At 41.4% G+C, this 11924-nt stretch overlaps 1 protein-coding gene across 2 annotated transcripts in view; it reads right to left on the reverse strand.

Annotated features, from left to right (window-relative positions):
• The window catches only part of cacna1ba (calcium channel, voltage-dependent, N type, alpha 1B subunit, a), a 137920-nt gene extending 130137 nt beyond the window's left edge, over positions 1-7783 (reverse strand). For both annotated transcript variants that reach the window (XM_053610569.1, XM_053610568.1), the window contains exons 1-3: positions 6978-7783; positions 3851-3956; positions 485-624 (exon numbers count right to left, since the gene is read on the reverse strand). In XM_053610569.1, coding sequence (XP_053466544.1) covers positions 485-624; positions 3851-3956; positions 6978-7237 — 506 coding nt within the window. In that variant the 5' untranslated portion in view covers positions 7238-7783. The remainder of the gene's footprint in view (positions 1-484; positions 625-3850; positions 3957-6977) is intronic.
• Positions 7784-11924: the final 4141 nt, after the last annotated feature.

Here is an 11924-nt window from a genome sequence, read left to right on the forward strand (position 1 = left end):
AAAAAAAAAAAAAAAAAAATTAAATGGTGCTAGACTTACAATAAATATATAATTTCACAGACACATTAGAAAAGCTGTTATTCCCAATACGGCCTTGCAACACACCCAGGTTGTTCCTGTGTTTCAGGCTTGTTTAAAATTTCTGGCCCGGAAATTAGCCCCACCCCCAGATGGAAAAGAGATATTCAGCTCCACATCTTTTACATTCAAAGGGGGTGTAGTCTTGTTGGGGGGATGGGGATGGGGTTTTGTTGAAGGAGAAGTCTTGGCAATGTTTTCAGTTGTGCAATTCACCTCACAGGTAGGTAGGCAGAGGGCTCTAGAGTTCACTCACCGCTCCTTTAATAAGTAATCCCTTGATGCAAAAGTAAGCAGTGACAGGCTGCATGAGCATTCTGTTTTTGAAAGTGCTGACACAATCACATTAGAATGGCACTGTGTCACTGTATCACTGAGCATAAAGTTAGGAAATCTGTAGACTCACCCCGTCAGCACAACGACGAAATCCATTACATTCCATCCGTTACGGAGGTAGGAGTCTTTATGAAACGCAAAGCCAAGTGCAATGATCTTAATCCCAGCCTCAAAGCAAAATATGCCAATAAAGTAAGGCTCTGTGTCATCCTGTGAGAAAGAAATGAAAAATCAAGAAGGGAAATAGAATAATAGGAGAGTCAAGGAAGAGTCAATGAAAGTAAGGGTCTTATATTATGACAGTTTTGAATGAAAAATCAACACTGTTCTCTGGGTTGCTAAACAGATAAACAGTGTAATCTTGACTGAAACAGTGTAAACCCTGACGTTGGGCCCCATTTTTTGGTGACGCCAGTTTTCTTTTTACTCACGTGCACATGTTGATAAAATCAACTCTAAATTAGCAAGCGCAGACACCCACAAAACTCTACGAAGGAACCTATAAAGCTCTATAAAGCTCACAGAGATGAAAATGATAAAAATGAAGACTCGAAGGTGCAAGAGTGACTCCTAAGTGCGGTGCGAGCCAGGAATCTCAGTCCGTACAGGATTTGGCAGAGGTTGGTTTTTTTTTTTGCGATTGTTGCGCACAAAATTGCTTGATTTTGTTGCGCTTTTTTTTAGATGCAAATTATAGAGTTTTTGTGCTTTTTTTTCCAAAAAAAAACTACTTGAATTGGTGAAATTGGAATTGCACGAAATTGTTTTGCACGGTCTTTTGTAGTGATGTTTGTTGGTAAATGAGACCTTTTAGCTATACTCATGTTCACATGAATCCAAAAGGGCTTTGGCTGAATGCGCATTGTGATGATGTCACATGACACATCTTGGCCCAAATCTGTGGTAATTTCGAAAAAATTGCAAACTCCACCGAATATAACAAAGGTTCCTTGATTTTGCATTAATTCCTGCGATCGCAAAAACGCTAAACCCTGGAGGGACTGAAATCTTCCAATAATGCAGCTCAGCCATTGCAGCGAGTCAGCTACCATAGACACACAGTAACTCCTCCTCCTTTAATAGGGTGCCATTTCTTTTATCCCAGTCAAATGGCTAGTCTAATCTGTCTTGATTTACATATTTGTTTGTATTGCTTTCTCACGTCATTAATATGAAATGACTGAGTTTCACAAAATGCATTTCTCTTAATGCATGTGTGTAATTGAAATAAATGAACTAAAACTTGACAACGTAATTTGGATACAAAACTGCAGTAAGTCATCACCAGTTCACGTTATTGAGTGTCCATGCGCATAAATCTACACAAACCCAGGCGCTCTCTAAGGTTTTTCCAAACCAACTGGATTTTCATGAATACCACACTTCTTGTGTAAATGCTCCTGTGAACGATTTCCAAATAAACGAATTTGTATCCAGTTTGATTAACGAGGCCCAAAGTCCAGAGGTCAGGAGTAACGCGCTATATTTACTTCGTTACATTTACTTGAGTAACGTTTTGAAAAAAAAAGTACTTTTAAGAGTAGGTTTAACTGGCCACACTTATACTCTTACTCAAGTTCATTTATAATCACAGAAATGTACTTTTACTTCGCTACGTTCGGTGGCGTTCTTCCGTTACTGTTAAATGTTAATGAATAAATGTCGTGTTAATAATTAGTTTATATCACGTATAATGAGGTCAGGAGATACGCTGCAGTGGTCTGAATGCGGACACAACAACCGCTCACTTATTTATCAGCTCAGTCCTGGAAAGATAACGGCCGAAGACAGGGAAGAAGCAGCACACACACAAACACCCACACACACACACACACACACGCATACTAACCCACACAAACACTCTTTCTCAAGGCTACTTGAGTAGTCTTCTCATTGGATACTTTATTACTCTTACTCAAGTAATTATTAGCATTATTACGTTTACTGTTACTTCAGTAGTTTTACTTGTACTTGAGTAAAATCTTCGGCTACTCTACCCACCTCTGCCAATGTCTCAGAACAGCAGCAATGAAAAATGATCAATGGTGATATTTGCAGTAACAAATCTTTGGATAAATAATATGCTAACCCATGCTACAATTGAATGAAGCAACACAAAGTTTAATCTGATATCGTTCCTTATAATAAACCATCAGGCAGACGCTCGCACAGCTGAACTGGTTTAGCATTTTGAGAAGGCAAGGCTCACTGACTGAATAGGTGACATCTTGTTTTCATAAATGCCTTGCCTTTGGTGCCTGAGACCCCTTCCTGAGCAACACGGCTCTGAGCATGTACCTCTGTTAATGATGTGACATTATGGGAGCGTTTAAGAGGAGGTGTGGATTTAAATACGGGGGGTATGAAAGGGAGTTTGATCCTGGTCGATTTACAAAGCAGCACTGAGGTGTGCCTTGCAGCTACATGACACACACACACACACACACACACTCCATCCCTGCTGAGGTGATTCTCACAAGGGGGGATTTCAAAGGTCTTAACTGGGGCTCAGACGTGCACTGCTGCAGGAGATTTGGATAATCATTAAGCTTTTCTCTTTATTTCTCTTAATTAAGCATTATTCTTTTTTTTATGGTGTGTCTATTTGCGCCTGAGTAAAGTGAGCGTTGACCCAAAAAGTACGGCTGTTTACACTCACACCCCCCCCCCCCCCCCCAAAAAAAAGAAACGGTACACCCGCCTAACATATTGCCATGCCCTTTTTTTAAAAAAGCAGTATTAGTTAAACATTAATATTACCTCTACAATAGTAGCAATTTGGCTACACGAGTTTGCTAATAATCCAGCTAATCTACACTGAAATTAGCCACTAGCAAACTAGCTACGAATATTCTATTCTAGCTAATTATATTGTGCAACCCTGTAGTCAAGTTTAATGGCGAACTATCTAACATTAGGAAACATGTGGCCAAAGCTAAACATGTAAATAAAGTCCTTAGAAAGCTAGCTAACCTTAGGCTAGCTATTATGTAATTAAAACCAGCTAGGTAACGCTAGGAATTCAGCTCACGTCAAGATAACTTACATTGTGTAATTAAAACCAGTAGCTAATTCTCTAGCAAACTAGCTAACATTGTAGCCAAGATTGCTAGCAAGTGTTAGCTTTTGTGATCTCAGAGTGGTGGCTATCAAGGGACTAAACAAGGTGCAACTTATATTATTTATTTATTTATTTTTACCTGGGTACAAGTAGCTTTTTGCCATATTTTGTATCGACCGATGGAAACTATTAGAGGATACGTTTAAGTTTTGTTTCGATGTTATTTAACTAGTCTATTGTGAAAAAGCTCTAAAATGTATATCGATTCAAGGGATGATTTAAATGTATATTTTTTACATAGGATCGTTGGTTACATTTTTTAAAAAATGTATACAAAGTCAGTAAGAACGTGTACAGAAACAGTGAAACACTCACCAGTCGCTCGGACATCGGGGTTTTATCATCCGCAGGTAAATGCTGCTCCAAGGCCAAGACAATGCAGTTGGCTATGATGGTGGCGAGGATCATGTACTCAAATGGAGTGAGACAGTTAAGAGAGTAACACATGACTTGAATACATATGCAGGTAGGAAGGAGCTCCGTTCACTATTAATACATGCTGGATTTAAGCATTGTAGTGATTATATATCCGTGTTATGGTCATTATTAGGATTATTCTATGCAGAGGATATGAAGGATATCTTCTTTATGTCAATTATGTGCAGAGTCATTGCCATTACCACAGAGTCTTTAGACATGGCTCATATGGCTCTCGGACAGCCGTAACTCTCCATTTGTAGATGAAATAACTGAGAGTTGACTGTGTTAATGGTCGTCTCTGTTCAGTCCACCCAAGTGCCAATGGTAGGGATAGAAGATATGACTATATGAGCCTAATATCGCAATTTTTTATGATATATCTTATAGGTATATAAGATGCCATGTGTGTGCTTTTAAAACTCTACATTTTACCTGATTGGATGTTAAAATCATTTTTTGTGCCAGTTGTTTTCCCCCCTTCTTTTTGTAATAAAACACAATAACCAAGACCCTTTGGCCAATCCTGACACTTTTCTTTTAGCTGTGGTGAAATTGTGTACTGATAGCTGTCTGTTGTTCGTGTAAATTTTTATTTATTTTTTTTTTAATCATTTTTGGAATATACAATCTCTGAACGTATACAATTTAACATAGCACATTTTTTTTAGCAAAGCATCAGCAAAATGTAATATTAATAGTCATAAAATTGAATATGAATGCAGGAAACTTGTTCAAAAAGAAAAGGCAGCATGAGCACAGGGGGCTTAGTGGTTAGCATGTTTGCCTCATACCGCCATGGTTGGGGGTTCAAATCTACCTCTGCCCTGTGTGCACGGAGCTTGCATGTTCTCCCTGTGCTTTAGGGTTTCCTCCCCCTGTCCACAGACGTGCAGTTTAAGCTGAATGGCATTTCCAAATTGCTTGTAGAGTGTGCTTTTATGACTTTTAATAGAAACTACAATCGGAGAAGCGTGAAACCACCAAGTACTGGGGTCATTTTAACATGAAAAGCATGACTGACAAATCTTTTCCCTTAATCCAAATATTTGAATAAGACCCACTAAAAATCTCCGTATTATATAAAATCCCTAATAAACTAAAAGGTTGTGACTAGCCTACATTTCTGAGCATGAGCCATGTGAATTGTTCGAGTGCCACCCACGTTAAAAACGGTGCCAGGTTTGGTTTTTATTGGCCAATTGCTCGCAACTTCCTCGCATTTCTGGCCACATAGAATGAGACTCAGTTTCAACACCTTGGAAAGCTCCAGATTGGAAACAGGTGCCAAATGAAGACAAAAGATTACATAAGAGACAACTACTACGAATCGTTACCGAAATCACGTTCCTCAGCACCATTCTGATTAATTATATAGAAACGGCACTATGGATTCACATTCTGGTCACTTTAATGAAATACCGCAGATTGACAAGCTGTTGTCTCTTCCTATTTGAAACATGGCCAGGCGGCAGGGTGGAGAGCAGTAGCGATGTCTTGGTGCGATTAATAGCTGCATTTTAGGCACTCATTGCTGCTGTTCCCATGGGGAAATGTGAGCGGGTAATTTGGGCAGCCTAATGCGAGAGCTGCTTCGGTTGCTAGGAGCGACCGAGAGGTTCGCACTATCCAAAGGGATCAATAGGGCATCAGCTGAAGAAGGAACAGGGAGACATATGTGGAAAAGGACTATACAGGGAAGAGGTGCGCAGGAGGAACTACGGAAACCTCGTGTTGCATTTAGCTCTCATATGTCTGAAAGTGTAGGGCTGCAAAAGGCGGTGTTCGGCATATGCATCTGTGCGTAGTCAAAGACAAACGCACTGCTACTGCCTTCTACTGATCTACTGACCCTTTCTTTTGCACCTACTTAATTCAGTCTAATCTACACAGTCAGCTCACATGGGACCGTTTTCTACTCAGAGCTCATCATCGGAGCTAATCATCCCCTATTGCTACTTCTCGCCTCCTGCTTCTTCTCTTGCTATCTGTTAGAGGTTGTTTTGAGACATTTGGGGTGTGGCCACCTTTGAAATAACCCTCAACCAACAGCAAATGCACCCACGTCTATTACTATTCACGCAGATGTAATGAATCACATCGACCCTGTGTTGATTTAAATCACCTTTATGTGATGCAGGTATTAACTATAGAGCTGTAGAGCAATCAATACATTAATGTCATCATACGGTAATTCAATTTGCACCAAGAAACATTCGGATGTTCTGTTGTTCTTTAGGTAATTAATTAGGTGGTGGCAAAAAAATAAATACTGGAACATCACTGCTTTCGAATCATTTAAGGTGTGTGCATGTCTGTAATGCACGTCGATAATGCGACTAAAACAGGAGTACTCCACACGTCTTAATTCGATTTGTGTTTACTTCGAGTGTGACTTTAATCGGATAAAGGTCATCAATAATCGCTGTTTACATGCTAGTTTCTTAATCAGAGTATCGTCTTAATCGGGTTAATATCGCATTATTGTTGTCCATGTAAACGTACCGAGTGTCCGGCATACAGAGCGACGTTCTACAATCAAGTGTGCCAAGAATGTTTGAGTTAATCCGTACTACTCATAATTTTCATTCCGGGTGGTTCCTGTTAGGATAGCTAACAGTTCTTCCCTGTTCCTACCTAAAGTTACGTACAACTGAACCTGGATATAGCCGAACAGAGAAGAGGACCAGATAGCGGTAGCTCAACAGTGCTGGGATTTGAACTCACAACCTGCTTATCAGTAGCCCAAAGCCTTAACCAATCAACCCTCCCTCTTAGAATCCTTTCTGAACACTCTTATGGGACAGGTTCTCCGAAAGAGCCAAACCAATCAGGATGTACTTTCTAACTCTTTTTTTTTTTTTTTTTTTTTTTTTGTGCAGTAATACTTTCACTCGTGTCATTATAAAAAACAACAACAACAACAACAACAACAACAACAAAAACTAAAGTAAGAATGTTGTTATTTACACGTGTTCATTAAAGCGCCATGCGTCATGCGTAAAAGGACGCGCGTAAAGGATATGGCCACTCGGTGACCCTCTTGGCGTACTTCCGAATCACGTTATCCTCGCTGAAGATGAAGAGAGAGCGGTTGACGGTGAGGCAGTTCTGCTTGACAGGGATGGGGTTGTAGATGGCCATGGTGCGGGCTCGCTGGGCCATGGTCTGTTTGTAGACCCTTGGGGCGCCCGGGGGCCCCTGCTGCCGGCTCGGCCCTCGGCCCGCACCCGACGGAGAGCCGCCTCCATACCGGACCGGCAGGTCGTCTTCGAAACGGGCCATTCTAAAAACGCGCAGGAATGAGACTCGGTATCAGACTGGGCATGCAGAAGGAGCATCACAACGCGCGGTGTAGTCCCAGCCACGAGGTTGCATCAGGATGAGGTACAGCTACAGCATCCGACAGAGCAGCCCATGCACACCCCGCATCAATCAGCAGACAGGACAGGGGAAAAGGCCCAGGTATTATTCCGCCCAAAAACCCGCCGTGCGCATCTCTTCTCTTACATCCATAAACGCAAAAAAAAAAAAACACGCAAGAGTGTTCAGATGCGTCTGAAGTTTACCTTCGCATGTTGCACGATCCTTTCCCAAACATGCGCCTGGTGTTCAGCTCTCTCAAGTGTCAAAAACATCAAATCAAATAAACAACCACACACCACGTCTCCTATTGTGTTACCTCTGATGTTTTGGGGTTGTTGTTTTTTTTTTTTTTAAGATCCCGGTTCGATACTGTTTGGAGATGCTTGGAGATGGGTGGAGAGGGTTCTTCAGGTTCTTCAGGATCCGACTTGGATCTTTTCTCCCAGTATTGATGCTACAGTGCTGCAGCATGCACTCTGCAAAAATCAATAAATAATAATAATATGAATAGCAGAGACCGAGACTTTGAGCTCTGGCTGGGAAAAAAAACCCCCACTGGAGCTCGTTGATGCAGCCGCTGCTGTTTCCCAGCGGGTCACGTGACGCCACGGCAGCGCGTCAGTGGCCCCGCCTGTGTTACAGTCTCCATGGCACCGGGAGGGGAAAACGGGGAAAAGACGGAAGTCCAAACGAGTTCCCACTGGACATCTAGAGCACTAGATAGGCTGCGGAAGGCATTACCTCATACACTATGCAGTGCACTGATACAGGGAGTGAGAAGGCATTTGGGATTGTGCTGTTGATAGGGGGAGAGGGTCTCAATTTCGGGGGGAAACAAGTGATGGATAGAGGGATGAAGAGACGAGATGTGCTTTATTGGTTAGATGTTTTCTCAGGACAGGGTCCCTATGGGGTGCTGGGGTGGGAATCAGGACAGACCCTGGGGTTTTGGATAGTAATAACTCTTACTAGTTCATTCAACTCAACACTCAGACATGATCTGTGATGCTGCCCCTGCTGAAAAAACAAACCATTAGAAATCCTCATAGTACTTGTAATGGTTTTAATGGGAAGTGTATTGGTTTTAATGGAAAACTGGTCATTTGTTGCCTTCTACTGGTGGCATGTTATGTCTAGCGGATACCATTAAGGATCAATAGTAATAATGTTAATGGTTGTAATGGTTAGGTGATGGTTTTGCATGATAGTTAATGGGTGGCGGTGGATCAGGTGGTAGAGTGGGTTGTCCACTAACCGTAGGGTCGGCGGTTCGATTCCCGGCCCACGTGACTCCACATGCCGAAGTGTCCTTGGGCAAGACACTGAACCCCCAGTTGCTCCCAATGGCTCCCATCTGCTACCATCGGTGTGTGAGTGTGTGTCAATGGATGAATAAGAAACAGTGTAAAGTGCTTTGTAGGTTAAAAAAGCACTATATAAGCACAGACCATATTTGTAGTGGAAACCGTGAGGGTTTTTATCATTTTGTTTATTTCCCTCATGAACTGAAGGCTACATTCTGCTAATGAGGATGGCCCCAAGCGGTGCATCCTGGAGATTACTGAGATTGTTGAGGATGGCGCCAATTGAAGTACAATGGGAATGGTTTTGGACCTCAATTTCACATGGACAGTTGCGCTGTGGTTGCTGGGACTACGGTTGCTGCTGTGGCTTTAGGACTGCAATTACCACATACAGTTTTGCACTCAAGTCTCCTTTAGTGAATACTGGACTAGTTCAACAAAACAGACTTCATATAAAAACCATAATGAACTTCCCTTTACTTTCACACTATCCGTTGTTACCCAGATGAGGACGGGTTCCCTTCTGAGTCTGGTTCCTCTCAAGGTTTCTTCCTCATATCATCTTAGGAAGTTTTTCCTCACCACCGGCTCGCTCAATAGGGATAAATTCACACACTTAAAATCTGTATCCTGTGTTTATATATTTCTGTAAAGCTGCTTTGAGACAATGTCCATAGTAAAAAGCGCTACACAAATAAAACCGAATTGAATCGAATAGGATTTTCAGCAGGGGCGAGTAAACCACTAAAATACTGACACGTATCAAACTCATTTGTAGGAATCATTTTTATTCCAGCTGTTATCATGAGAATAACACTATTGGGTGAAGATATTCTTCATTTTATCAAGTACCTTTATAGCTTATACAGCTGCAAAACCTGTATACAGTGTATGGGTAAACAAATGTGGTTCCTTATAAGAGATGGAGACTACCCAAATTCTTCAAGAACCCCAGTATGAATGAAGAGAAAAGTTTTTTTATTTGCATTACTACACACAAAAATTGTACGTCTGCTTTCTATGGCGTAGTGGTGCGGTGGGTAATATTGCCGTCTTACAGCTCCAGGGTCCCCGGTTCAGCCCTGAGCTTGATTCTCCCCATGTCCATGTGGGGTTCCTCCTGGCTCTCCAGATTACTTCCACCTCCTAAAAATGTACCAGTAGGTGAACTGGCTGTGTTAAATCACCATCAAGTGTGAGCGAGTGTGTGTGAACGGCGCCCTGGCATCGTATCCAGAGTGTACCAAGTTAACGCCTCATACCCAGTGTTCCCGGGACTGGCTCTGGATCCAGCACAACTCTGACCAGGATAAAGTCCATACTGAAGATGAATGAATTCATCGATTCTTTCAAGCCTACCAACAGATTCAGGGCCAAACAGCAGAAACATTCATTTGTTATACTGCAAGCAATCCTGTAGTATAATCTCTGAAGTGAAATGTAACAAATGTGTGTGCATTTAGTGACTATAGATTTTTTATTAAAATCAAATCACTAGTGTGAGAGTCCCATCTTTTCATTAAAATAAATAAATAAAATAAAAATAAAAAACATGCGCTGCAGTTTTTATGTGCAACATCAGTCTTGTAGCCAATAACTTACCGCATGACGGTAATTTAAACAAATAGATCATTTTCAAGGTCTATTCACTTAAATATCAGTGAAGTAAACTTGAATAAGACCCAAGCAGACTTGACTGACGGATGTTACAGTATGTTTAGAGAGCAGTGATCATAAAGCACGTGTCATTTTCTGATTATGGAGCTATCCAAACGCAAAGAAAGAGGTAAGAAATAGGTATGAAAAACACCTAAACAGAATCGGACTGGTCAGAAAGCGTAGATTAATTTCCAGTAACAGCAGCTCAGACAGTAGTTCCTGCTGCATTCCTTCTCACGCGTTATCTTTTCTACAGTAACACCTTACACGGTGACGTTTCTAGCTGAGGAGCCGCATAAACGGTTTAATAATCACGTGTAATTGTTGACGTAGTGACGTTTTCAGTGAGGAGACATTAACAGTCAGAGGTAAAGCTGTCAGGCTTTAATGTAAAGTTTTCAGCATGAAGAAGTTTGAGCGTTCTTGTTTCTCAGTATGAAAAGCTGCATTTGTTTTTGTCTTCTTCAATTTAAGTGAGAAGAAAAGAGACGCTTATAGCGCTTTATAGCTGTTAGAACATAAGTGATAACGGGAACTAACTTGCCTCATGGTCATTCCACAACATTAAACGTAACTAGAAATCGATCAAACGTACAAAGTGTCGTTCTTTAATAAATAAACAAATTGCCATCTTTGACATTTCTGTAGATTGGCACCCTGTCCAGGGTAAACCCTGCCTTGTGCCCGATGCTCCCTGGGATAGGCTCCAGGTTCCCCGTGACCCTGAAAAGGAGTAAGCAGTAGAAGATGGATGGATGGATGGATGGATGGATGGACATTTCTGTAGAATGAAGAATGAAATACTTCGGGATGTGCCGTTATTGGAAAATAATCAACCCAAGGGACATAACAGTAAGTATGCTTCGTGTCGGGTTGCATCAAAACGCACCGTCGCTGATTATTTTCCCTATAACTGCACACCCCCCAAATGATTAATTCCTCACGTGACCTTTAGCTACACAGCATCTTTATTTCCACAAGCATTCACGTAACCATTTAAGCACAGTGCTTAGTCATCTTATTTCAATTCAACCAAAGCAGGGAGAAAACCTGCTACCTGAATCAAGGTAACTGAGGTAATAAATGCTCGTTTGTGTTCCAAATGTTATGATGAAAAACTCTGGTACATGTTGAAGGCTGTTCTAATTTAGCAACATATGGCTGAGTGATGCTTCAACCTTTTAATGAAGAAGGCTTTTTAGAGCTGTAATCATACTCTAACTGGCACACACCTTCACTGATCATGTGAAAACAGCACAGCTGTGGAAACGAGACGTTCGGTTTAAATAAATACTTTGAAATAAACAAACATCGTGTGGAATATATGCCTAGACTTCACTGTACTGCAAAATGAAGGAAATAGATCACAGAGCTGAAAACAAGCCAAGGTTTACCGTCCGATTCCTTTTGGAGATGCACGAATCCTGCAAAAGAACTTCTCAGAAACGTATGGTTCATTTTTATGGCATCTTCTACAGCTTAAGAGGTAGAGAAAGGTGATAATAACCACTGAGGATGCTAAGAAGACGAGATAAGTTTGCAGAAATTGCGGCGTTGCTGGTGGCTTTGATTGGAAGATTGAGAACCCTTCTCAGAACCCTTGTTGAAGAACCTTAAAATCCAACAGCATGGCGATTGACTTT

This window comes from Ictalurus furcatus, chromosome 22, assembly GCF_023375685.1.
Source record: "Ictalurus furcatus strain D&B chromosome 22, Billie_1.0, whole genome shotgun sequence".
NCBI classification, from domain to species: domain Eukaryota; kingdom Metazoa; phylum Chordata; class Actinopteri; order Siluriformes; family Ictaluridae; genus Ictalurus; species Ictalurus furcatus.